The sequence below is a fragment of the Pseudopodoces humilis genome, chromosome 11 (genome assembly GCF_049639895.1).
Source record: "Pseudopodoces humilis isolate 2021_Gansu_Grassland_sample_001 chromosome 11, ASM4963989v1, whole genome shotgun sequence".
NCBI lineage: Eukaryota > Metazoa > Chordata > Aves > Passeriformes > Paridae > Pseudopodoces > Pseudopodoces humilis.
Genome location: NC_142210.1, coordinates 11,043,712 through 11,069,942, shown reverse-complemented (window position 1 = coordinate 11,069,942; position 26,231 = coordinate 11,043,712). Strand labels below are relative to the sequence as shown.

The window sequence follows — 26,231 nt, the reverse complement described above, 5'->3', positions numbered from 1 at the left end:
AAAGGGGAAAGACATTTGTACAAAATTATCAGGATATTTCTTAGAGGCAGTTATAATAATTCATACATATTTTAAGCTTGCAGATTCTACTGGCAACAGCATTAGATCTAACAGATCTTTTGAAGAGGTCAAGGCTGTAAACTTGAAGTGCATATCTATGATTAAGTTCAGTCATCTTGACTGTCTCATATAATTTGGTATAGTTTGCTATTTCAATATTTAATATTTAAAAATAACATTCTACTTCATGTCAAGTGTATCAGAGTTAATTCTAGACCATGATTTTCAGTGCTAGGGGCCTGGCTTCCAAGCCTAAGTTTGGATCTGAAATAATTAGCCACAATTTCAGAACTGACTGGACTAAGTCTGCTTAGTTCATACTTCATAAAATTACATAAATGTATTGCTATTTTAATGCATTAAAGAAATCTCCCATATAATGCAAAGAATAATTTGGTTCTTTTCCCACAAGACTTTAAATCACTTGGTAATATTGTGGTATCCAGACTAATTCCCAGTAGTAAGATACTGTTCCATGATAAAAACAGCAATTACATCTGACCATGTATTTTAAATTAGGGCAACGAACAGACCAAAAATAGTGTCAGCTCAGGCTCTGTGAATTCATGTGACATAGCAGCCTCCTTTTCTTTTTCATACATGAAAAATCTGTCTGATTTCCTTATTAATTGGTTTTTGTTTTTTTTTCTGGCTTTAAATGTAATACTCTTGTTAGGATGTTATGTGAGAATCTTCATTTGTGCCATATTATAATAAGCTGTTGTCTGCAAAATAAACAAAGCAAAATGTTTAGCTGTCTCTGTAGCTATAAGGATGAGAAATTATAGATGCAGAGAAGCTTCAGCACATGAAAAATTCTGCAGAACTCAGAAAAAAAAATTGGATTTACAATACCAGTTAATTCCTGTTGTCAGTGGAATTAGCTATTAGTTATATCCTTGCTACTAAATCAATATCACAGCCAGAAACTCTGGTCCTATCTTCCCCACAGCCTCCCCCTTTTCGCATTTGCTATTACAGTCCTTTGAGTCCAGGGTGAAATGTCTTCTGTTGTCTTAGCTCAGTCTCTAATAAGACATCACAACTCCAACACACCCAGTCAGCCAGAAGTGGTGGTTTCTCAGCTCCAGTAAGGTGAGAACTGTGTGAAGGCTAAATTACTTCTGTCCCAGAGCTGACCTTTTTTGAGGTCAAGTTAAGCTCATTATGAAGTGTTGGGAAGTCTGCTGTAGCCTTGCCTTCTCGTGTAGCTGGCACCTCTCTCATGTACACATGCTGAATTGTTCTACCTGCAGAGCTCTGCAGTCCTCCAGCCAATGTGCTGCTGGTGGCTTGATCTTGGCCAGGCCCTGGTGAACGCACCTCACAAATCAGCACAGCCTAATAAACAGTGCCTGTGTGCTCAGGAAACAGATTCTGATTCTCACCTGGGTTATGAGGTTGGGACCAGTGCACTGGTACTTGAGCCCTGCTTTAGCCTTCACTCCAGCTACTGTCCTTACCCTCCACCCTCTGCAGGGCAGGGCTGTCCCACACTGCTCTGCTTTACTGGACACTTCTGTTGTGCACATGGCAATGATAAACCCACTGTCAGATAGCTGGTTAAACCTCTGGGTAATGATTATTTTCTTTTTCATATGTAAATGTTTCCATTTTAATGAAATGGATATACCTTACTTACTTTATTCCAAACTAATGAATAAGGTTAGTGTCATCAGAAGCTTTTCCTTACAATTTAAAGGCCAAGAGAAAAAAAAAAGAAAAGAAATCTGCTATTCATTCAGTCTCCTTGTTGAGTCACCACCAGGATGGTTATTTTTAATAAAAAGATAGAAATATTTATGCCTGAAGGACTCAGGTTTGTTGAAGATCTAGAGCTATGATAGAAAGAAATGTCTTTATTTTTTTGTCCATTCAGTATTTACATATAAAAAGCATCTACTTTGCATATAGTTCCTGTCATTGTCTCCAGCTATGCATAATATTCACAGGAAAGAATGCTGAGGTATGTAATTGTTAATACTAAATATTATTTTAAAGTATAATGTGACATGTTATTACTGACATGTTATTACCAAAAGCAAAACTATACTCAGGAATGAAGACTATCAGAAAACCAGTAAAGTGGCCTTAAATTAATATCTAGTGAAAGGCTATATTTCCTTTGCATCAGTAAATACTGGTTTAGCTTGGAGGACCTGCTACTATGTGAGAGCTTGTGAGGTATATGGGGGATGTTGGTCACCTTAGCTGTAGGCTTCAGATTTGGGTACATTATTTATCATCCCTCATTGTTTTCCACATTTTCTTGTGTCTTTCATCAGCACAAGCCTCTGTTGTTCAATTTAAAACATTTTGCAGTTGCATTTCTCCTCAGGTCTGGGTATCAGTCATAATCAAAAGATGTCAATTCTTCCACCACACCCTTTAATTTTATTTTTTCCCATCCATGTGGGATGGGAAAATGCCACCCAGCTTATCATCACCTTGCATATCACTCACTGCAGTCTCCTCTCCCTTCTGGGTTGCTTCCCTGTACCTGGTGTGCCAAGTAAAGCCTTTTCCAAGTGCTTCAAGAGATCCATAATGTCAAGAAACACTGGAGCTCTGTAATCCCTTCCTCCACTAACAGCTGCAGTACCTCAGCACTGGTCTTCTGTCAGCAATTAGGGATTTCCTAGCACAGATTAACAGCTTGAACGTCTCTCCCCAGAGGTGGCTCAGAACCAAGATAAAGATCTAGTCTCAGGTGTTAGGAGAGGCAGTTACAAGGAATCTTAAATTTTTAGAAAACTTCAGAACTTCCTTAAAAGGTTTAAAATGTGATCCTAATGCTTTCCCAGCTCTACTCCTCATTTCTCACCAAGTAGAAAATGAATGACACAAGAAACATTTTTACACTCAAAGTTGTCTAATATACAGCAGATCATTACCATATGTCCTCAGGTTTGGTTTTTTTGGGTTTTTTTTTACAGAGTTGGTATAGATCCAGATGAAGATGAAGCTGAAGCTGCAAGCCAGGTATGTCAGGCTTTTGGACATATGTGCTGAATTTACAAGTGTTCAGTGTTTGGCAAATCATGGCTGCATCTGTGGAAATGAGACATCTCAGAACAATGTTTAATCCCTCAGAATTAAAAAAGAGAATGTGTAATGTTCAATTGTAGTAGGTCAGGTGTATGAAAATATTTTCCAGTTATTTTTCACATGGAAGCCTAAGTACATTCTGAACTTGAAACCTCTAAAGAGGGCTCCTGAACAAGCTGCAGCTGTTCTGTGCCCTTCCATTTTCTGTCACACACACACACATATATATATATATACGGTGCAGTTTCAAATGCAGCACTGGCTGCAGCAGCAGAGGAAATCTGTCAATGCACAGACATGTCCTGTGGCTCAGCACAGTGAGTGGAACAGCAGTGGGACTGCAGAGAAGCCACAGTACAGCCGACAAGGTACCAAAGCAAAAATCCAACAAGTGCCTAATGCTGGTGATAACCATCCCATGTACCCTTTAGACAACACAGCTGGAACTAAAATTTAAATCATCCAACAGTAACATAAATGTAGAAGATAAGCTGAGGAAGACGTAAGATACTATATTCATTTGAAAATACATTAAAGATATAATTAGGCAAAACTTTAATATATCTTATGTACTGAGTATTCCTAACATTTACACATTTGCAGGTATTTAAAGGCACATAAGGTGAATCTCAATTTTCATTGTAACAAGTAGGACTGGGGTGCCTAATTATCCTAATGCTTCTTCTAAAAGAAGGAAAACAAATATTATTCACAATGACCATATCCTTCATTTTGCAACCCAGTCACTATTCATAAAGGTTTAGCATAACCCTTCATTGCACCATTTATTCTGAGGGGACTCATGCTAACTTCACTTTCCTAAGCACTTTGGTAGAAATTCCTGCAATGCCTCTGTCCAAATTCTGAACAAGAGCAGGACACAGAACCATAGGCTATTCTTGATTGGAGAACAGAGATACAGAACTGCAAAAACATTCTGCTTTTCAGCACTCATGAATTACCAAAGATCAGGGAATGCGGAATACAGCATAAAATTGACTGAATGCATGTTTTGCAAAAACCTGATTTCTTCAGAGGCCACTAAGCATTTAATTTTCTCATTCTTTTACTGAAAATAATAATATTTATTTACAACAGTAACAAACCCAGTGTCCCAACTGTGCTCTGTGAATTAACACCTATCTCTCCTGACAAAACTGAGCAAGACAACACACAAGGTGTAAATAAATATAACACTTTTCATGCCTTGTCATGTCCACTTCAGCATTCCTTACAGCAGTATATCATACCTTGGAAAATAGTTTTGCTGTTCTGATTATTCTTCCCCCCACCCATGCTACTTTATTTTCATTTGTCAGATTTTTTTTATATTTGATATCTCAATCTTTTCATAACTCAGACCTTTGCTGCTTTCTCTGTAGCACTCACTGTTTTAGCTCAGTACCTATCATAATTATTCAAGTCGAGTTGTTTCTTCTAATTTTCTTTTTCATCTCATACCTCTCGCTCTCATTCCTCTTCTTCCCTTGTGTTTCTCTTTTCTTTCTCATTATTTCCAAAATGATGTTTTTATTTAGTTTACCTTTTGTCACTTCTTCTTATGTTACTGTATTCTCACAGTGAAAGCAGTTGATTTTCCTACACATCTATCCCTGCACAAATAACGGGCCAGGTGCCAGTACCTCCCACTGCCAGGTAAAGCTCTTGCCCAGATCAGCTTTAAACCACGTGCCCACTCTCAGTGCTGTCATGGAAGCTGCAGGGAAGATCGTAACAGAAATAAGAACAAAATACCTTCAAGAATAAGATGTTTAAAAGAGAGCAAAAATTGATGGAAAAGAAACTTCTAGGCTTTTCCCTGCTCAGTCAGAGTACTCAGCCAGAATGGGAAAGCTACAAGGTCTGCTACCAAGACTTGAGTTTAACTCCCCCGTGACCACTATAACTACCAGGACATGGGTACCCTGCTGTGGTGAACCCACAATCCATGTCTGTAACCATACTTAGATTTTTTTTAAGAGGCAGAATAAACCCTAAAGACCTTCCACAACGTGGGTACTATGTCAGATGCAATACCAGCTATATGACTGCAAAACCCTTTTCCTTCCTTACCTCTTCATCTTAATCTCCCTTCTTTCCTTCCTTTGCCTCCCAAAAATTCAGTTTTCTGTGAAGACATTTGATTTATTCAATAATTCTATGTACACAGTATTTCTAAACTTCTGATTATGTTGTATTTTGGGCTACCTGAACCAATAATTTTGTCAGTCAGTTGGCAGAAAATTCCAGTTCAAATTGTAGGACCTGGAACCTAGAGCTCCTTCCCTGAAAAAGGTATAGAGCCTTTTCATGTATAATTAACATCTGCACTTGACCATACCATGATCCATCAAAAGCATATCTCAGTCTCAACTCTGTCTTGCCACCCTTAAATTTATCATTAAATAATTATCACAGCATAAGCATAAACAAAAGAAAGTAGCATCATATTCATGCTCATTTACTTATTGAGGGACTGACATAACTTAGTTCTGAAAGAAATTGTGTAATATGTACTATAATAATATATATTATTGTACAGAAAATAGTACGTAGAAACAAACTGTTTTGCTGCATATCGTGTACATTCAGTGTATAAACACCAAAAGCTAACTCTGAAAAGCACAATGCAGGACACAATCATTAAGCAGAATTACAAAGTTGGTCTATTTAAAAAAGGCAAAAGCTTTATGGCAGTGAGCTATTTAACTAAATTCCTCTTAAAAAGACAGTCAATAGCATATTTCAGTCAGATGGTTTATGTATCTCCAATTCTGCTATGTTAACTTCAGCTGAGAGAAGGTAAGAATATATTTTCTACAAGCACTTCAGAAAAAAATTTGTAGATATGTTATTGATTTCAGGAAAAAGCTAAATAGCCTGAAAAGCCCTTATCAATACCATCTCCATCAAACTAATCTGCATAGTTTAACTGTCCCTACATCTCTGTAAGAATAATAAGGAATTTACTTACACCGTTCTCATCAGTTTAATCTACCAGCTGGTTGGTGAATTTATTGCAAGGACTAATGAGAGTAATCTCCATATGGGCAATTCCCATATGGAAAAAGATATGCGAGAAATTTTGGCATTTTCCCTTCCCAGAAAGAAAATTTTTCAAAGAGATAGAGCACTGTGTCCCCTACTTTTACCTCTCTGAACTGTAGGGAAAGTGAAAAGTTACTTTTTAAAATCATAGGATCCAAAACAGGATCCAAGGATCTGTGAAAGCCTTTCAAGAAACATTCACACCAACATCTCCTGTCATCACTTGTACTGTTTTCTGCAGGAGCTGCAGAACTCCAGATAACCACCCAGATTCCCACTACTGCAAAAGCTGATAACACAACACAGATTTCATAGACAAAAGGAGGAAGGTGCAACACATGTCAAACTGGAAATAAAAGAAGGCCGAGGTCATGACCAGAAAACCCTTGGGGAATTATGCTCTTATGTAGACTTCTTTGTCCACTGCTTTCATATAGGAACAATTCGTATTACCAAATGAGGAAACCTTTTTCCCTTAAGAGGAAGCCAGAGTGCAATGAGTTTGGAAAGAGGAATTAACCAACAACATTACAATTCAAAGGATACAAGCCATTTACAGAGCTCACTGAGCTTTTAACAAGCTGTCCTCTGCACCACACGAGTAGCCCACTCCACAATATGTTTATTTCTATGCCTGTCCCTCTCTTCCTCTACCCCTGTGCGCTCAAGTCCTTCCCTCTCCTTTATTCAGTGTTCTTGTTGCTTTTACCTGACACAGATTTTACCTACAATTACACTTCCTGCTTAAATGTTTCAACCCTTTTCCCAATCTTTATCTTTATCTTGCCAAAATGTGCTATTAGATGTTTAGAGCTAGGAAGAGTGAGAATCCCTTGGTTAGGGATTAGTACAGTCTTCTTTCAGCCCCCTCCCCCAGTTACTGGGAAAAGTTCCTAAAATACTCAATTCAGTTAACAAGGAAACAGATCCCAATAATAATATTTGTTCTATTTGGTGCCTTTGCATGTTCAGTGTGACTACATTAGCAAAATCACAACAGCTACAGCATGGATTCTGTCTAACTTTATTCAAAACTCAATTACATAAATGTTCCTGTTGTTCCAAAGTTCCCATGAACAGGTTGCCTTGGAACTAGACCTTACACTTTTGAGGGTCAGACCATTGATGTTATCATCAGCCAATTTACATGTACATTAGCCTATAATAAAGTATTATATTTTAATATATTATTAGATTAAAACATGAAAACTAACAGATTCATCGGTTTAAAACTGCATAAATAAAAATATTCTCATTTAAACTAACCTAACTTGCCACAAAACAAAAACAAGACAACAGCTGAGTATCCTTAGGGAACTGGCCATCCCATTCCTAATTTCAGCCTGCTAGTAATTCTTCCACTAGTACTGATGTAATACCTAGAGTATCACCAAACTGGCTGTCTTTGTACAGATAACTGTTCCTAATTTATTATTCCAAATTATGACCCCGAGGAAAAGGATAGTCCACCTCTCTACCTGTGCAGCATGTCATAGAATTAGCTTGCAGAATGGAAAGGGTATTTTGAGCCTTGTCAATTCAACTCATGTTCCCCTCCTCTTGGAAAGAAACAGAGAAATTATGTTCCTAGTTATTAGGAATATCTCAATCCCTTTGGAAAAGTCATTTTGTTAGACATACACAAACAGCCTCTGATCCTGCAGGAGTAAACTGAAGTAATCCCACAACGGCAATTAAATCAAAATAACATTTTATTGATCTCAGAATATAGCGCTTCTCAACTGCTTAAAAAAATTGGAATAATTCATAAAAGTAAATGCTGCATTCTTCCAATGAGTGCAGCAATGAGAAATGCTCTGTATGAGCCAATTTTCTCCTGAACTGATTCACAGGGATGACATTTGTGCGACAACAAAGCTTTTTAAATTAAAAAAAAAAGGTGCAGTTAATTGTAATTTGGTCTGACATGTATTTTTAATATCAGAACTCCATGTTTTATTTATTTTATAAAAATGCTTCTCACTTCATTCATTCATTTGTTTTGCAGAGTGCATCTAACTTGGATAAAAGTACAACCAAAGCTGAGAGTGCGTGGCTGTTCAGAATATGGTATGGCTTTGACCACAAGTATCCTTTTCTGTTATAAACCATGAATGAGAGTTGCACTACAATTCACCTTCAAAATATTTAAGAATCAAAAATTATTTTACTTTTAAAAAACAAAACAAAAGTGTAATCTATTTTAATGTGTTTAGTAAGGAGAAGAAATTTTGGAGGTCCAAGGCAGCAGAAGGTCCAGCTGTGACTGAGGCTACGGGGAGAGGGAACAAGTTAAGGAGCTCTGAGCTACAGTAGTATATAGACAATACATTTGAATTAATTAACCTTCTTAAATTACTAGATAAAACTAATCCAATCATTATTTAGATAGGGTGTAGATTCTGTGTTTGGGGAACCAGGAGATTGAGCCAGAAGCAGCCAAATTCCTGCTGCCTGTTCTCAGAAAGCAGTAGCTACCTAAGAGTAAGACAATGCTGGTTTAATCACACCTCAAATAAAGCAGACAAAGAGGCACCCATTATGAAAAGCTCCCAGGACTTTCCTGAAGCTCATGCTTCCTAATCCCTGGATTCCTGAGCCTTCGTGCTTTTATTCACATTCCTACTGGGGCATGTGTAGTACAGACCTTGAATATGTGTGTCTGATGCTTTATTCCAGGAAGTCTGGTTTCCATGTCTTTTGCATTTCAAGAAAATATTTTAAGCAATAAAAGAACATCCTCCCTAAGCCAAAGCAGAATATATAGTCTGACACTAATGCCTGTGCAAAAATTGTAAATGCTACCATTCTAATTTATTGTAATTTTAAAGTGACTCTGCAGAGGCTTTGCATAGCAGCCAGTGAGATCCCACAGTAACACCCCCACCCTGAGCCTTTGACAGAGCTACACAGTGAACGCAAGAGAAGCCCACCTGCTGCTTCCCGTGTGCTCTGGCTCAGGGGCTGAGCACCCAAAGCCCTGCCAATACTGTCTGCATTATCCAATGGCACATCTATTGGACAGTCACCCTGCACTACTGAGCAGAAATTAATGCTCAGGCTGCATTTGTGTTTTCATTATACCAGCTGCAGCAAACTAAAATGAAATATTTCAACTGATAAAATGTAATTCTTTAGGACTACAACTTCCTTGGAGGGTTCAACTGAAGTTATTCTTCAAAGACACTTTTGATGGAAAAACATCTTTTTGGTTAAAAATGGATGTTTTTCCTTAATTCATCTACTCGAGCAGTTTTAAAGGCAAAAAAGCACTTAGCATTAAAATGTTTCCCTTGGATAATTCTTCAAGAATACATAGATATAGTAGGTAAATGTTATATGAAGTGAGAAAATATGTTTAAATGTTAATGTTGAGTACCAACATGACTGGCTTTAACCACCCCTTTTTCAGAAGAAATAGCCTGTGGTGCTGGTATATCCTAGAAACTATAAGTTGAAGGAACAGATGAACAGGGTGAGGGGAAGGGGGAATTTTTCTTCTGAAGATAAAAAAAAATAAAAAAGAGCAAGCAAAAAAATGTGGAAGGCAGAAGCAGGACAGAAGCATGAATTAAAGACATGAAAGAGAACAAGGGCAGAGATAGAAAACAAGGGACAGAGGCAGAAGAGGAAAAGAGAAATCAATGTGAAAAAGTCAGACAGCAGTACATGCAAAATGAAAATTCTGTAGAAGGCACCAGAAGCACCACTTCTTAGAGATTATCTGTATGGTAGAGATCTTGAATATGGGCTTTATTCTAAAAATTCTAGTTTCTGTGTCCTTTGTATTTCAAGAAAATATTTTAAGTGATTTTAAAAAACAGTATTTTTTAAAGAACACATTTATTCGCGTCAGTCTCACTACCAGTCAAGTCATAATCTTTCTTTAGAATTCAGATGTTCAGAGATTATAGCTGCACCATTACCCTAAAATATATATTTATTACAAATAATACATCTAGACTTCACTAATCCTGGAAATGTATGTCCATATTCCTGCATGGAATGATAGTTCAACCCACTAATGCTGTGACTCACGGCTCTAAGCTTTTCTTTGGTATGACTATTTCTGAAAGACATTCTTTTCAAGGAGAGAAAAATTATCCACACAAACTTTCTTTTGCCTTTCCCTGCCTAATGTTATAAAGCCATGCTGCTAAATTTAGAAGAAGAAATTGTCATGTAGCATAGTACTTGTCCCCAGTACAGAGGAGGATTTTGATAAAGTTTTCAAAGAAAAGATATAACAAACTAATAACCTATGTGTTCATATACTTTGAAAGCATACAAGACTCTGACATTTCTATAGTTTGACATTTGCTCTTAGGCATTAACACAAATCTACCCACTCTTCTGGCAATAACATCTCTTATGCCTATTTATTTCACAGGAGGAAAGCAAGAGGGAGGAAATATCACTAAGGAAATCAAAAAGTTGTGCTGTTTCTTGCTGTCATTATGAATGATTTCCAATTAGTTCAGTGATCTTAGGCAATGGCAACATGCCATGCTAGGTTAGAACTATGCAAAAATTCCCTGAAATTCTGTTTGAAAATCACATTTTATTTTTATTCTGAAAGAAACATCAGAAACCTGATGCAGAGCCAAATGGGTTCATGGAGGATTGTATTCTTTCAGCAAAAGTTTCTTTGAATCAGGTATTGACACCTAAGAAAATATATCATTTTCTAAAATCTAGGCTAAGAAATGTTAATATTGAAATAATAAAAATGAAGAACAGATCATTTTAGTACATTTTAGTACGTAGAATTATCCTCTTGGATTTCCATCTCAATAATTTAAACAAGAAAAATGCAAAACAAAACACTTGCATCTGACAGGGGGCAACTTCCAGTGAGTCAGCTTTTGTTTTTACAGCCTACAGTGCATTACACCATTTGAAGCCATAATATCCTACTGAAGGCTAGTGGGAAAGCAAGGGAATAAATAAAGGTTTTTCAAGCATTCCTCAGGAAAAAGAGACACCACAGATTTACAATCCGGCATTTTATACACAACTTTAAACTGTTTTTTCAAAGCAGATGTAGACAAGTTTAGCTAACAAATGAACAAGTAGGTGGAAATTTTATCCTGCAAAGGCAAGAGTCCCTGTATGTATGGGCAGAGCTCAGGCAAATGGTGAGCAAAATTTTCCCATTCCACAGCATCTCCAAAGAAGTTCTAACTTTGCTCCCAGCTAAGAGTAATTTGCATTTAACTCTGCTGAGTCCCAGCCTCCTACTTGCTTACTCTAGCAGATATCCTCCTTTTGCCTGCATAGTTCTAAGACACTGTGTACTTGACTAGAGCTGAAATTCCTCCTCTACACAAGCCTGGAATCCCAGTGACAATTCTAAAAGTGAAGGGAAATTAGTGTAATAAAAGCATCTTGCAAGCAACCTTCACCTGGTTTTCCAGCTACTCTAGACTAAACTCTGCAGTCATTTCTGGCTTCATATAATTTTATACAAGGCTCTTCATCAGAGGATTCATTCTCTTCCAGAATCCATCTAATTCTTGCTTCCTCATGTGGGGGCATTCTTGCTCTTGTTGGCTGTTCTGTAGCACCCATCAGGAAGATAAATACAATTTTCTCTCAGCTTCTCATACTCTATAGTAAGAGCAGTAGGAAGGACTTGGAATTGCTGCACTAAAACACAAAAATCGTGCAAAAATCATGGAAATTGAAGATGAGAAAAGGAGAGTGAAATGCACTAAGATATCTCTGGATAGAAATGTTCACCATCTTCATAAGAAAAAGCCCACATTGTGTTGTGGGACACATACTTTGATAGTACACACTGAAACTTACATTGAGAACAAAATAGTTACTGCATAACAGGAAAACATATGCAAGATTAAACAGAAGAGGCAAGAAGGGAAGGAAGAGGGACAAAGACATCAAATGCATGGTAAGTTTCTTTAAATACTTTGTAAGTGTTAAATTGCAAGACAGGTTTTAGACCCACCTGCAGCAAAGCCTGATCATGTTTTTGTGGCAAAGGGGTGAGGATGGCACTGCACATGACTTGGCCTTCCAGGACTAACATGACCAGAGCACCAAGGTTTCCCATCTTTGGCATAAGTGAGGGGCGGGAGAGAGGCAGGAGAGGGACCATGACTGTTGTCACCTGGTTGGGATGAGGAGTATTGCAATGACATCCTTGGCACTGCTCCAAGCTACCCAAGAACAATGTAGCTGTCTAACTTAGCACAAAACTGCTTTTTGAGCGGTTCACATCCATTGATACCTGGAAAGTAAAGGGAGGAGAGCTTTCTCCTTCTACACAGATTTCTTTTCAATCTGAGGAACTACAGTATACTGAATAGAAGCAAGTGTCTGGGACAGAGTGAGACAATTCTCCAGAAAGTAACTCCTAAAAGTGTTTCTGCTAAAACTGCAGTTATCCATCATTCAGATTCATGCCTTTCAGTTTGGTTAAAAAAAAAAAAAAAAAAAAAAAAAGAATGAAAAGAAAATGCTGTTTATGTCCTTTGCACTTGCCAGAAATCAATCAGCCAAAAGGAATTGCATTATTCGTAGACTTCAAAAGTTTATCCTCCTTATCAGGGAACCTATCATTTTATTTCTCCTGTGCTTTGTACATGGATAAAACAGACATAATGGCTGACTATCGAGCGAGATAAGTACTATTCTGTGCCTGGGAGAGAATGGAAAACCCACTAAAAGCAAAAGTGCACTCTAGGGTGAACTGACCATCAAAGACAAACTCAGCATTTTGTGGTCTTTTCAGCTGAATTTTCCTTCTGGGCTGGCTTGTCACTCTCATATCAGAGACAAATATCTTTGGAAGGAAAAGGCAAGGAAGAGCCTGTAAGCATACACATTGTTTTCTTTTACCTGCTGGAGAATTACAGGTTTCTTAATTACCAACATTCTAATCTTTTCTTCTTTTAGCATTTCAGTGTTAACAAAATAGCACACAGGGTCCTAGCTTTGGCCCAGGAACTCATTTTGTTACACAGTTTTCAATCAGAAAAGAATCTTATCTGAGAGACAATTCAGTCCAATCATGAGCCAAAGCAGCATTAGGTAGCACAGCTCAAGCCAAGCCAGATACCTTGGAAGCACTGCTGCAGAATGGGCTTGCAGGAAAGGTAGCCAGCATAGCACAGACATGCCAAGAGAGCCCAATAATCAGCCTCGCAGGTGTTAAAAGCAGATCATCATAAAAGCTGAAAGCACAGCACAGTAAATGAATGGAAATATATGGATCTCATCAGATGAGCATGACTGTATCATAAGGCTTCCTCAAACAGTGCAAACTTAAGCAGTACTGGGAGGGTCCCAGAAGGTATTTTATCATTAGAAACAATTGCCTGAACTTGGTTTGAAGCTCATTCCCAAAACACATTTTCAAGTACATGGTCTAGAAAAACTCATTGTTCTTTCTACAGCACAGATAACCAGTATAGTTGATTTGGTGCTATTTCCTGACCCTTTCAAGGACAAAGGATTGTTGAAACTCTGCAAATTAACCTAATACATAAACATAGCTAATAATTAACTTGAATAAGTGACCTCACTTTGTCCTCCATTCACAGAAAGAAACCTAGATAAATAAGTCTGAAACAATTCCGTGCTGAATAAGCAAGTAAAATCATTTTCATTTCTAAAGTTTCATTCATGTCAATTCTTTGAAAGTGTCATTCATGTCCAGATATTTTTTTTACAATGACAAATTACTAAGCATGAATTAAATAACAAGTATGACTGCAGAATATAAAGTGTCAAATGAAAAATTTCTGGTTTTTTACAACGTCAGAGATGCTGAGCCTTGTTTTCTGTTCTTTGCATCAAACGCTCATTGATTTTTATAAAAGTTTTGCACAGCATCTAAGGCAAAATCAGACCTAGAGCTTATTGTGGACAATTACCTAGAATTACCAGATTTTCTGTTTAACATCCTGGCTCACATGACATATTACTTTTGTTTGTGCTGTTCCCTGAATTTCTGATAACAAGGACCTCAGCTGAATGCACAGATTTCTCACAGACTAGGTGGCTCAATATAAGTACATGGCTCTTTATGCAACTATATCGCTTTCTTTCATGTAATATATAAAAATTATTAGAACCTGCAATAGATAGAAATCACAAGTATCATCCCATATGGAGTCTTATAATTTAAAAATAAAATTGTTCATAGAAGAAATACACTTCAGTCTTTCCAGTACAAAACCATTCAAAAAACAAAACAAAAAACCACCAAAAAACCACAAAAAACCCCACCCCAAACCAAGCAAAAAACACCTTCCAATTCTGCAGCTTACTTCTACCTGCATAGCTGCCTGTTACAGTACCTATGAAATGAAAATACAAAACTTGAAGTTGATCTAAACCTTAGTGAAGTAAAGGGACTCACAGTTTATTGACCCAGACAAATTATAGCTTAAACCATCATAGTATCTGATTTTACTGATAAGTATTATCATTCTGTGAGACAATTCTTTATTTCCCCTCCCTTCTCACCTTATTACTACAGCCAACTGAAGGCTGACTGTACAAAGAAGCAGAAGCCTAGGTATGTATTAGTCCACTCAAGCATGAAATTATAGTTTGTTGGCTGACAATACTTAATGGCACCCAAGAGACCCAAGTATGATATGAGAATACTAGAAACTTATAGCACAGATTTAATCAAGCATAACTTAAAACCTTCTTTCACATCTCTTATTATTTCATTTACACCTATGTATGTGCAAAAAGTCACTTTGCAGTACATCTAAAGCGTTTTAAAGTGTTCTTCTGCATGTGTATCTTCCACTGTCATGTTTCCAGACACTTAATGTGTATTGGAATACCTGGATGTGCACGCAGCATATGCTGCATCTGTAATACCGTCTATAAATGGAACTTCTTTCACAGCAGCAATTGTCACAGCAAGATATTGCTAATTATAACATCACCTAGGCAAGAAATTGGTAATACTTCCTAGTAAGGGGCTGTTATTAATGTTAATTTACAGTGGTATTCCGGTAAAAACTGTGAGACTAAAGGAATCAGGATGATTAATGCTATCAACCAGGAATGGCAAAGAGCACGTTAATGACTTTCCATCAAAAAACATTGTTGAATTGAATTCTTCTACAGAAAGTCAAGTTCTGGATGCAAACTCCTTATAAAGTCAATGATATTTTCCAGGGCCTTCAAGAAGGTGTGAACAAGACCCTCCATACAAGTCTCATTTGGAAGCTTGGTCTGTATTATTGGCATCCTCCCCATTTTAGGTGGTTGCTCTAGAAAAAGCACCATTGATCACCTTAGTTTGTGTTGGCTAGGATAGTTTTGAGTTTAGTTAAACTACTTTAGCACCCTAACACAGAACCACCAATAAGGCTGAGGCAAATGTACAAATGTGAGAGGAAAAATTTTTTTTTGCCTCTAATTTTAAGAACACTCTGGCAATCAGCAATTCAAAATGAAGCAATTTTTGGCAGCAGAGAAACTCAAGAGCCATTTTCTATTTCGGATATTGAAATAGGCGCATGATTCACTAGAACGTGAACATCATCCTGCATTCAGATAGACTGTGAATCAACCAATCTTAGTACCAGTTCTTAATTCAGCTCTTCTTCTCAAGGGGATGCCAAGGAAAGGTGGAGAGGATGGATCACAGGAATGAATACACAGATACAGGGCTGAGAACAAGTTTGCATGAGGTATTGCAGCAGATCTTCACATCTAACTCACTTTAACTATTGTCAGAAGATGTGAAAGTCCCAAGACAGAGGCTTTCATCTTACACTATAATACAAGCTTCTTGAAATGCATACTTAAATACATAAAGGAATGGAATAAGTATTTTGATCTGATTATTTTCTTCAAATTTTTGGACTTATGCTATTATGCCCAAGGAAAAAAGTTTCAATTTCTTAAATACTTATTTAAAAGTATTGCAGAGGATGTCTTATTTAGGGAGGCAATTCCACAGATTTTTTTATTTTGTTCTTCCATGTAATTATGTACTGAATGCAGTTGTGCTATGAATAGTAAAAATCTCATTCAAATTTTTAAAAATTCCTACTGCTGCTGGACTTGGAGTGTTTTGCTATTTGTTCCTTAGGAGTTTATGGGGAATGTTCTATTCAATTTGCTAAAAACAAGCTGGTGATTTTCTGAACTGATTCAGTATATTGTTATTTATTATATCCTTAGTATGCAAACTTCTGCTCAGTGCTATCTATTTTAAAAAGTAGAAAGCCCCAGCTTTGCAACATGTCTTAAATATTTCAAGAGGAAGTTCCTCCCTTGCTTCATTTTGCTCCGTGTTCCCTGAGGACCTGTGGTCTCAACTCAGCTCCTGTGACACCAGCAGAGCATCCCTGAGCACAGCCCTGCAGTCTGGGCTCACAGGGTAGGGGAGCTGGCAGAGGACACCTGCAGGCCTTCCACTGCACATCTCTGCCTTCAGTGTCCTCAGTCTGAGACACCCCAGGAAAAACAAAGCATCCAAATTCAGATCCACTGTTTCCCACACTGTGGAAAATCCCCTTCATCCTACATTGGTGTAAGTTGGATTCCTTGAGATGAAGTATGAGCAAAGTGGATGTTTCCTCAGCTCTTCCACTATCCTATGTAGCCTTGGCCATGAAACTGCTGATGTCTCGTTCTCTGGGGAGCAGCTGCCAGGTGGGAGTGGGGGGCACAACCTTCAAGTGCAGAAAACTGATTTACACTGCTAATGTTGATTGAACATTTAAAAGCAGTTTGAAGGATTTTGAGCAGTAACAATAACCCCTAATATTTCCAATATCATTAAGATAAGAAGTGATAGACTGTTTTTAATGGGGAAGCACAGAAATGGCTTTTACTCAGAAAAAGACCGGTATAATTTATTCAAAGGTTGGATTTAATGAGATTAAAGATACAGAATAGTGCATGTCACAAATGGTTAAGGCTTTGAAATACTTTGTGGATTATTCACTGAAATTTGCGTCGCTACACAGCATGAACTATTTTTGGATTCTGCATAAATAGAATATCTAATACAGAATTACATTATAATGAAATATGCAATAATGCAAGTACCCATACAGTGCTTTTCATGTACTGCAGGCATCCAAAAGTTTCAAATGCATAAAAGATGGTTACATTTGCTGCACAAATGACTGCATATGAGGTTCATTCTCATTTGGTTAAAACTCAGAAGTAAAAAACACATGCATACAGGCTGCTGTGACATAGTTAAATTTCTATTGATATTTTGTATCACAGCAAATGTCAGTGGGAACTGGGGTGAGTAAAGATTGTGATTGGTCGTTAGGGCTTGGTCCTCACAGCTAAACTCGGGACTTACACTTTGTGTGATGCACAAAATGCTGATGTTAAAATGATCCATGGAAATGCAGATAATACAACTCTAGATCAGATTGTTCCATAAGTTGTCACACAAATTTAAAGAGGCAATACAAAAACAACATTATGTTTAGTTATCCTTGATTGTGAATTCAATAATACCTTACATCCATATGCAGTCCACACTGAATATAATATTTTTTTACTGTTATTTCCCCAACTTTCATTCTTATTTACACAGTACAGCCTCAGCAGCAGGACTGAAGAAAGACAGCACAGCCACAACACAGGCCGATCTCTATCATGCCTGCTAGGATATTTTTAGGAAATAGAAACAGTGGTTTCAAACCCTCTTGGGCTAAGAGGTAGCAAAAATCCTGATCTTTCCCTTCACAGATCAGTGCTTTAACACCTAGGCTATTATGTAAAAAAAAAAAAAGGCCAGTAACTCACCTGGCAGCAGGAGGGGTTTTTTTGGTTGAATTCACTGCTGTCTCAATAAGTTAGGGATGGTACAAGGACAGCTAACTTACCATGTCACTTTAGGAAATAAGGCAGAAATGAAATACCTTCACAACCCTTTCCAAATTACAGGAACACTAAGGTGTACACCACTTTGATACATCTCTTCACAGCCCAGGTTGCTCCTTAGCATGCACAGGGATATGATTAGGAACCTAAGGAGATTAGTGGCTAATAACGCAGGTAACTTGTGGGTTATTCTTAACAGGGCAAAATGCCAGCTGTGCTCCTTTTATGCACATTCACCGATTTTTCCAAGCACACAAAGTATAGCTGAACATTACATTTTAACTTCTTACATAGCAATAAATACATGAACTTCTCTATGGTTTTGCTTTGAGCTCTGTTGCTACAGATTTAACAAAACAGACATGTATGTATGGTGATAATCTTACTTTTGCACATACACGAGCTAGATCCTCTTTTTTAAGCATAAGTACATGGATGCTTCCACTATGGTGCAACTGCAAAATTAACATTATATCTTGGATTGCTTTCTCAGTCTTCCTCTATTAACGTAACTATCATCTGTACAGTACAGAATAATAATCTGCTACCTATTTCAGCAATGACACACTTAAAATATTTTCCTAATATTAGACAGGTCTGATCACAATAGACATCTCCTGGACCAAACCTCAGCACACTGAGCCTGGGCACACAGCAGTTCTGAGAGCGCACAACACCCCTGCCCGCAGTGGGCTGTACAGAAACATCCCCACAGAACTGGTCAGATCAAACCTGACACAAGGCATAAAATAAGTTTGGGGTATGATTTCAAGCACACAGTGGCAGCTCCACTCCACACAATGAGCCCCGATGCTCCTGTGCCCACTCTGCCTCCACGTGCGAGGGACTTGCCACCTGAACCCGCACGTGAGAGCTGTGCCAAGCCAGAGCTGCTGCCTCCCCAGTGCACATTCAGGAACAGACCAAGGAGTGCAGCTATGAAATACAGCTGTAAGGAGGAAGCTGTGGCTCTGATCAGGTTGGAAGCTCAAGGCAAACGCACCACAAGTGCTTTCTCAGGAGTTCCTCATAAGATACATTGGGAACCCTCTCCCATCCCCCTTCCCTGAAAGATGTGCTGCTCTCTAGGGTGGGGAGGGAGCTCCTGCAGCAGAAACTTCAGCAAGACCTTGCCTCCCTCTCCACGGCTTGCCACTACAGGTAGATATTTTCTACTCAAACTTTCTGCAGAGCAGTTGATCAGCTGCAAAGCAAATAGCTATGACTCAGTTTATCACAACAACAGAATGGGAATTAACATTAACAAGCTAATGTTTCGTCTGATTGTGAGGAGCTTTTTTAATCTTGTTTCTAATTAATTTTGACATATTGAATTAAAATGCTTATTTGCTTTGCATTTAGTTCATGAGGACCTTCCTGACTTCCTCACGTAAGGCTGTCAGTACCAACCTTTGTGAGCCTTTTTTTTCTAGTAACTGGACAAGAGGACTAAGTCATTATTTCCACTTGTTGAGAGGCTTCTGTTTTTCAGCAAGGTTTTCCTTCTTTTTATTTTGTTTTGAATTTTTTGATGTAGAAGTTTTATTTTAACTTGGATAATAATGTGTAAGCTCCCATTTTGACTATGGAGTCCCCTCACTATATTCTTTTTTTAAAAGTCTTCATCTGTTAGTTCCAGCTGAAATATCAGAGGAATAGATCTCTTACTCTTCTCTGTACTTTCTGTCAAAACACTTGGAAGAAACCTCTTTGAGCCGTTTCAGCTGGAATTAACAAGAGAAGACTGATTTCCTAAGGTATGTGTTCCTTCTCCTGACAGTCAAGGAGACAGCCTGCTTTAGGAGAGAAATTACTTTTCTTGCATTCTTTTCTCCTTCTGATGCATGAACAATTCTCATTACCATTCATTTGAATTCTAGTTGCTTGCAGGAGTGGGTGTAAGTTCCTCAGCAATGAGCATTTTTTAGAGCTACTGTGTGCAAAACTGTAACTATCAAACAATGCTCAAGACTAATTCTCACGAGCTACAATCTATCACAGTCAGGAGATTATTGGATTCCAGTGATTCTGTACCCTGTGCCTTAATACCTGCAGTTTTGATGACTGCTGCTTGAGTGCTCAGGGAAGGGGAGACAAAAAAGGTGGGTGAAGTCTTCTAGCAAAAAAAAAATCACAGTAAATGATAGAGTTTGGAAGGTCAGGAAGCATAATGATTCTGCAAAGAATTTCAGCTAGTCCCCTTAAACTATACATCAACCACATTTTTAAAAGGTGTGTCATTGGAGCACACAGGTGACTTTTTTGATCTGTTTAAAAAAAAAACTACAGTCACACAAATTGTTGTAAAAACAGCACACAGGAAAAGTATATAGAGGAATTACATGCAAAAATAGCACACATTCACTGCCATCTTGTATTAGCATCAATAAAATAACAAACAGCCCAACAAAAAAGTAAATCCAAAATAAGCCCTTTGGAATGAATGGAATTGATATGATTCCTGACATAACTCAGCTCTTGCTCCAAGTGCTAAACCCAGCACAGATGGAGTCAGTTACTCTGCCTTGGAATTGCTGTAACTGAGGGCAGAATTTTCCTTGGTGACTCCTTCCAGTTGTTTGATTGGGGTGGTAAGAGTGATAAAAAATCTTCACCAAAAAAAATAAAAATCAGTGAGATCCTGTCATTTTGATCATCCTACGTGGTTTTATTGGACTAATCTAAATTATTTCATGTCATCCATTATTTAATAGCACCATTTGTATAGAAGAAACAAGACTTTGGTGACCTCCAATCTGTAAGTTAAAATATCTCCATAAATCAACAGATATTCTTCTCATAGATTCATAACCTTTATTGGAATCATCCATTTCCCAGTATTATCATGGCATTTTCAGATTTTAAAGTTGCCTCGTGACTGGTTTGAAGAGCTACATGCAGATTTTATTGTACCATTTTTTTAGTGTAGTACCATTTTTTTAAAGTTTCATATATGTTAAATGGCATTAATTAGATATATGTGAGAACTTAGAACAATCCTTTTCATAAATGTTAGTTGAGCCATATACAATATACTACAATTCCAAACTGAGCCATTCAAAACCTTTCTATTTACTGTGGAAGGCAACTTCCATAATTACACACAAAGCCTCCCACCAGTGTAATTATCTCCTCTCTTCCTCACTAGGATAAATCACAGTACTTTGAACTGATCTATAAGGGGAGAAATACAGGATCACATATTTAAACACAGCTCTCCTCCTTCAGCCTGAAAATTACAAGCCAGCAAACTTGCAATTCAGAAAAACTCACTGAGGTATTTTCTCTAGTACCTGGAAAAATCTCCAAGGCAGAGAATTCATGAATGCAAACGAGACAGGAAGAAAAGGTTCTGCCCACTACTCCATTAACAAAATTGCATTTTGGTAATCTGTGAAACTCTGAAGTAGCTGAATTTCTTCCCTACCCCAACCCCCAAGAGAACCGAGCTGTCCTCCATTTGAAAATCAGCCCTTTGTTTCTGCAACACATTTTAGCTTATATTTCATTTAAAGACTTTTTTGAAAGGTTGTTCTTTACAATTCAAGTGCAAGTCTCTCAAGGTTTCTCATTGTTCAGTTAAATACAGCCCCGCATGGCCACTGCTTAGCCAATTGTAAGCTCTAACACCAACAGGCTGTGACTAACAGCCAGTGGAGAAGGCAAATTGTTAACCTCGTGTGACTGGAAGCTTGTTTTATGATGTTCACAAGCATTTGATAATGCCCTGCTAATGAAACTTCAGTTGCTCTTTATTCCTGACAGATGAGAGCACGTCCTGTATCTTACTAGATTTAATGACTATGACAAATCTTGCCTGTCTGCTCCTAGCAGCGCAGTGCCTGTCCTGCCAGCTGAGTCAATTCCCCACCAAGTGACCCCACTAAGCCGCGCTGCTGCCGCTGCCAGGGCCCGAGCGAGGAACCGAGCAGCAGCAGCAACCTGGGGAAGCTGCAGTGGCACCGCTGACAGCAGCACCGAGCACATCACTGGATCTAGAGGATAAGTGACAAATCTGAAGAATGAACTTTGGCATAACATAAACCAAGCAATGTCCTGGCTGACAGAGCTGACAGCTCCTCCTCAGACGTTGAGGTAAGCTTTGTCTCCAGTCTTGGGAGGCAAGGATGGGCAAAAGACAACGTGATTTTATTTTTTGTTTTCTTAAGATGCACAGCAATATTTTTCAGTGCTGAGGGCACAGGGGAACATTTGGGGAAGAGTAGAGCTCTGGCTCACCCGGTTCCTTTTCCAGCCTCTCTCAGCCCAGCACAGCCAGGCACCGAACCCCAGCAGCCGTGCCTAGGGCTGTGTGTCCCCAGAGGCAGCATCACCCCTCTCCCCAAAGAGCTGGGCACTCACACCACTCACACCACATCACTCCCATGATGACTGTCTGTGGTCATTCTCCAGCACAGCTGTGTGAGCCTAGAGTGGACAAGTGGAATAATTTTTCTTTTTTAACAAAATTTAAAATATGGATACATATATTATTTTTTTTTTCAGCAATTTCCTGTCGTCTTTATACCAATGTTCCCCTAAAAACCAACTCTCCCTTTTCTGTGCTTTTTTTTTTAACTATGGAAGTCTTATTTTGAATTCTGAAATCTCTCCCAAATACTTCAAATACTGGTCACGATTGGTTCCCACAGCATCGATTCTATGCCATGTTGCACCAGTACATATCATCCACCTCTGAGCATGAATCACTTTCTGTAATGATTGGCATTTTCACCAATTAGCAATCCTTCCATGAGATGCACATGTCAAAACAGTATGCAAGTTTGTTTTCATGCTGCTGCTATATGTCTTAATTTGTTAATACTGCTTGGACATGGAAAGCAAGAATATTGCCCAACTTGCAGGATGATTTTTTTCCCTTTAAAAATTACTCTAATTTTAGGAGTCAAATTTCACAAAATACACTAAATATTTGAGAACCTCTGAATTAGAAATACCCTGAATTTTTGAGAAGAATATTAAGGAAATTTCTACTTACCACAAATTTTAGCATATGACAGAGGTTTGCAAGGTAAAGGACCTTTGAATTCTGTGCCCAGATTCTCAGCAGTTTCACTGTGTAACTTGCCAAAGTTGCATGAGCCATGATCAGCACCAGTGAAGTCAAGGGAAGCTTTTTATCTCTCTTAATACTCACAGATTTGGGACACTTTGGGCCCAATTTTCAAACCAAAGGCCTTTAATGCATGTAATGTATTTACATTCTTTAATGTAAGAAAAGTCTGTCAGCACAGGTCTCAAATCACCCTACAAAATTTAAGCTTCCAAAAGCATTTAAGAAATAAATATTCCTGTTCCCTTTTCACAGCTGAATAAGCCCCAGTACAGAGCCTTAAGTACCAGATATCCATTTCTACAGATACAGTAACAGAAAATTGCACCTGAAACTTTGCTTTCAAAGATGATTCACACTTTTTTATAAGGATTTTTTTCTCTGCACAAGTAGTTGATATAAAAGTACTTGCCAACAGAAAGAAAAAGTGCTCATGGTATAGAAGACAGTCTGGAGGAAAAAAAACAAAACAGCAACTTAGAATATTTTAAACTGCTGGAAAGAAAGAAAACATTAACTTCATAGATCTCTATTTTGCTATTGTTCCAGCTCTTATCAAAACTTTCTCATCAGATTTGCTGTCATGAGAGAAGCCAGACACAAACCTGGCCAGTGAGCATTTCTTATGCTATCAAGTGTGCTGTCTGCAGGCAGGGTCACTGTTCTTGTGACAAAAAAACAGGTTGATATTTAGAAGAAATAACAGAACGAGAAGCAAGCTTGTGAATTTTGCATTTGTGCACGTTTAACAATTGAAGAGAAGCAAAATTAATACCAACTCTTTCACAAAGATGGGAGTGATAAGAAATGCCAGTTACACAATGTAACTGCCACTGCATAAATGCAGAACTGAATGCTTCTATATATACAAACACACATGCTGCTCCATTGGAAAAAAAATGTGGGATTTTTTGTAATCCAGAGGGAAAAAATACAGAAGGGAAGAAATGTAAGGAAAGCAATTGACATAATAAAGTAGGGGGAAGAAAATATTCATGGTATGAGAATAGGTGGAAGCATTTCCACTGCCATCACTCAAGTCAGGATTCCATGCACCTCTATCCTGGATTGAAAGCTCTTCTCTTTGAATACTGACTCATCTTGACAGTGAAGTATATTTTTAGTGACAACAAAAGGCAATTTTCTAGCAGAAGGGATTCTAAATAAAGGTCAAGTAAATCTGTACATAAGCTCGAGGTCAGATTTAGTATAGCCTTTTGGACATGAAAATGAGGAATAGTTTCCTGTTTGCAGCTAAAAAGTAAAAATTTTGGAAGTCTTTCTTGACCTACTTATATGTGGAAGCCTGATGACTTCAGAGTACTTCCTACTGGGAAAAAAAATTTAATAGCAGCTGTCCTTTCCAAGCACACACTTGCCAACATTAAAAAATGTGTATCCTTATTTTCTGCTCACTACAGATACAAAATACATTTTATTTTTCTACAAACACCTTACAATAACTAAAAATATATAATTACCCAAAAATCAGCATGATTTCATTTGCTGTTTGAAAATTCATGTTAGACTTTTCCCCTTTCCATGGATTACTGTGTATTTTTCTTCCCTCCCTTCTTTCCCTGTAAGGGAGGAAAAATCATGTGTATGTTTTCTAAGGGAACGATTCACTGGTTTCTGCAGCTGGAATGTCAGCCTCAGCCAGTCTTGGAAAAGCCAGAGGAGCACTTGCTGTTACTTAAGAGGTGCCGTGTTCAGAACTTCAGTTCTCATCAGGTTATTATTTTCTTTGCAGTAACCTATTTTGGGGAAAAATCCTTTCAAGTACCACAGGTAGTAAGAAATGAAGTAAAATGCACCTTCTTTCACTATTCAGATTGGCAACTTTTTGAACAAAGTGAAGCTTATGTAAAATGCTGCTCTGATTTCTCACCACATAGTGTCTTCATAAATTAACTGAGTAGATCCAAGCCCTGGTTCTTGAACTAGAATCCCTAGATTTAGAAGAAATTCTAAAAAGTTTGGCACAGCCTTATATTCTGCTCCTATTAATCTGCATTTTATGACATTTTCTCTGGTTTTTTGTCATTGAATCTCATCCCAAAAGCTATATATGTTTACAGTAGGCTGATATACTTCTGTGACCTTCAGGTATCTTCATTGTATTCTAGATTTATTTCCCTTATCTTGAAGTTCATGGTGGAGCTCTGAATTTTATCTAATATCATGATGAGAATCCCAGAGCAATGTCTTACCCATCTGCCCTTTCATTTGTCTTATTTCTGTGAAGAAGCCACTACTCTCTGCCAACCTAAAACCAGCCAGCCATATGTAGCCATGTGAGGAGCAGCTGAGGTCACTTTTTTATGTTCTGCCTGGAGGAGACTGAGGGGAAACCTCACTGCAGTTCCAACTTCCTCATGAAGGGAAGAGGAGGGACAGACACTGATCCCTTCTCTGTGCTGACACTGACAGGATTAAGGGAATGGCCTGAAGATGTGTCAGGGGAGGTTTAGGCTGCATATTCCTTCCTCCAGAGGGTGGTTGGGCACTGGAACAGCTCCTCAGGGCAGTGGTCACAGCACCAGCCTGACAAAGCTCAACAAGTGTTTGGACAAAGTTCTGAGGCACCGGGTGTGATTCTTGGGGTGTCCTGTGCAGGGCCAGGAGCTGGACTCAGTGATCCTGATGGATCTCTTCCAACACAGAATATTCCGTGATCTCTGTTATACTGCCATCATCAGTGTTGATCTAGTAACATTTACCAACAAGATCAAGAACACTTTCTTGAAAACAGACATTTTTGCTTTTAAGTTTCTCAAGGACACTGTGCCCTTGCACCACAGCGCAATGGCATGTCTGTACCTGCAGTGACATCTGCCATATGAAGAATTAGGTCCTGTTACTTTGATAAGTGTGAAAGACATCTCATGAACCTCAGAACAGAGGACAGATAAGTAGTGTCTTCACATATGAAGTATCAAGCAATTATTCTCCATTTTAAGCACTTATTAAAATTAAGATTAAAACTACTGTACTAATTTAATTTCTGTCTTGAGCAGAAGTATTTGAGTGTTCCTCATAGCAGAGACAGAATGTGTCTCAAATACCATTGAATTATATAATAAATGCATAATGCTAGACAAAAATTTTATACAGCCTAATGCACAAGCTGTTAAGTCTGTACTATTAA

At 38.1% G+C, this 26,231-nt stretch overlaps 1 protein-coding gene across 5 annotated transcripts in view; it reads left to right on the top strand.

Annotated features, from left to right (window-relative positions):
• SLC9A9 (solute carrier family 9 member A9) overlaps positions 1-26,231 on the top strand; it is a 175,630-nt gene that overhangs the window by 122,960 nt on the left and 26,439 nt on the right. For all 5 annotated transcript variants that reach the window (XM_005527073.3, XM_088061093.1, XM_014256202.2 and 2 more), the window contains 2 exons: positions 2,997-3,042; positions 8,165-8,244. In XM_005527073.3, the coding sequence (XP_005527130.1) occupies positions 2,997-3,042; positions 8,165-8,244 (126 nt within the window). The remainder of the gene's footprint in view (positions 1-2,996; positions 3,043-8,164; positions 8,245-26,231) is intronic.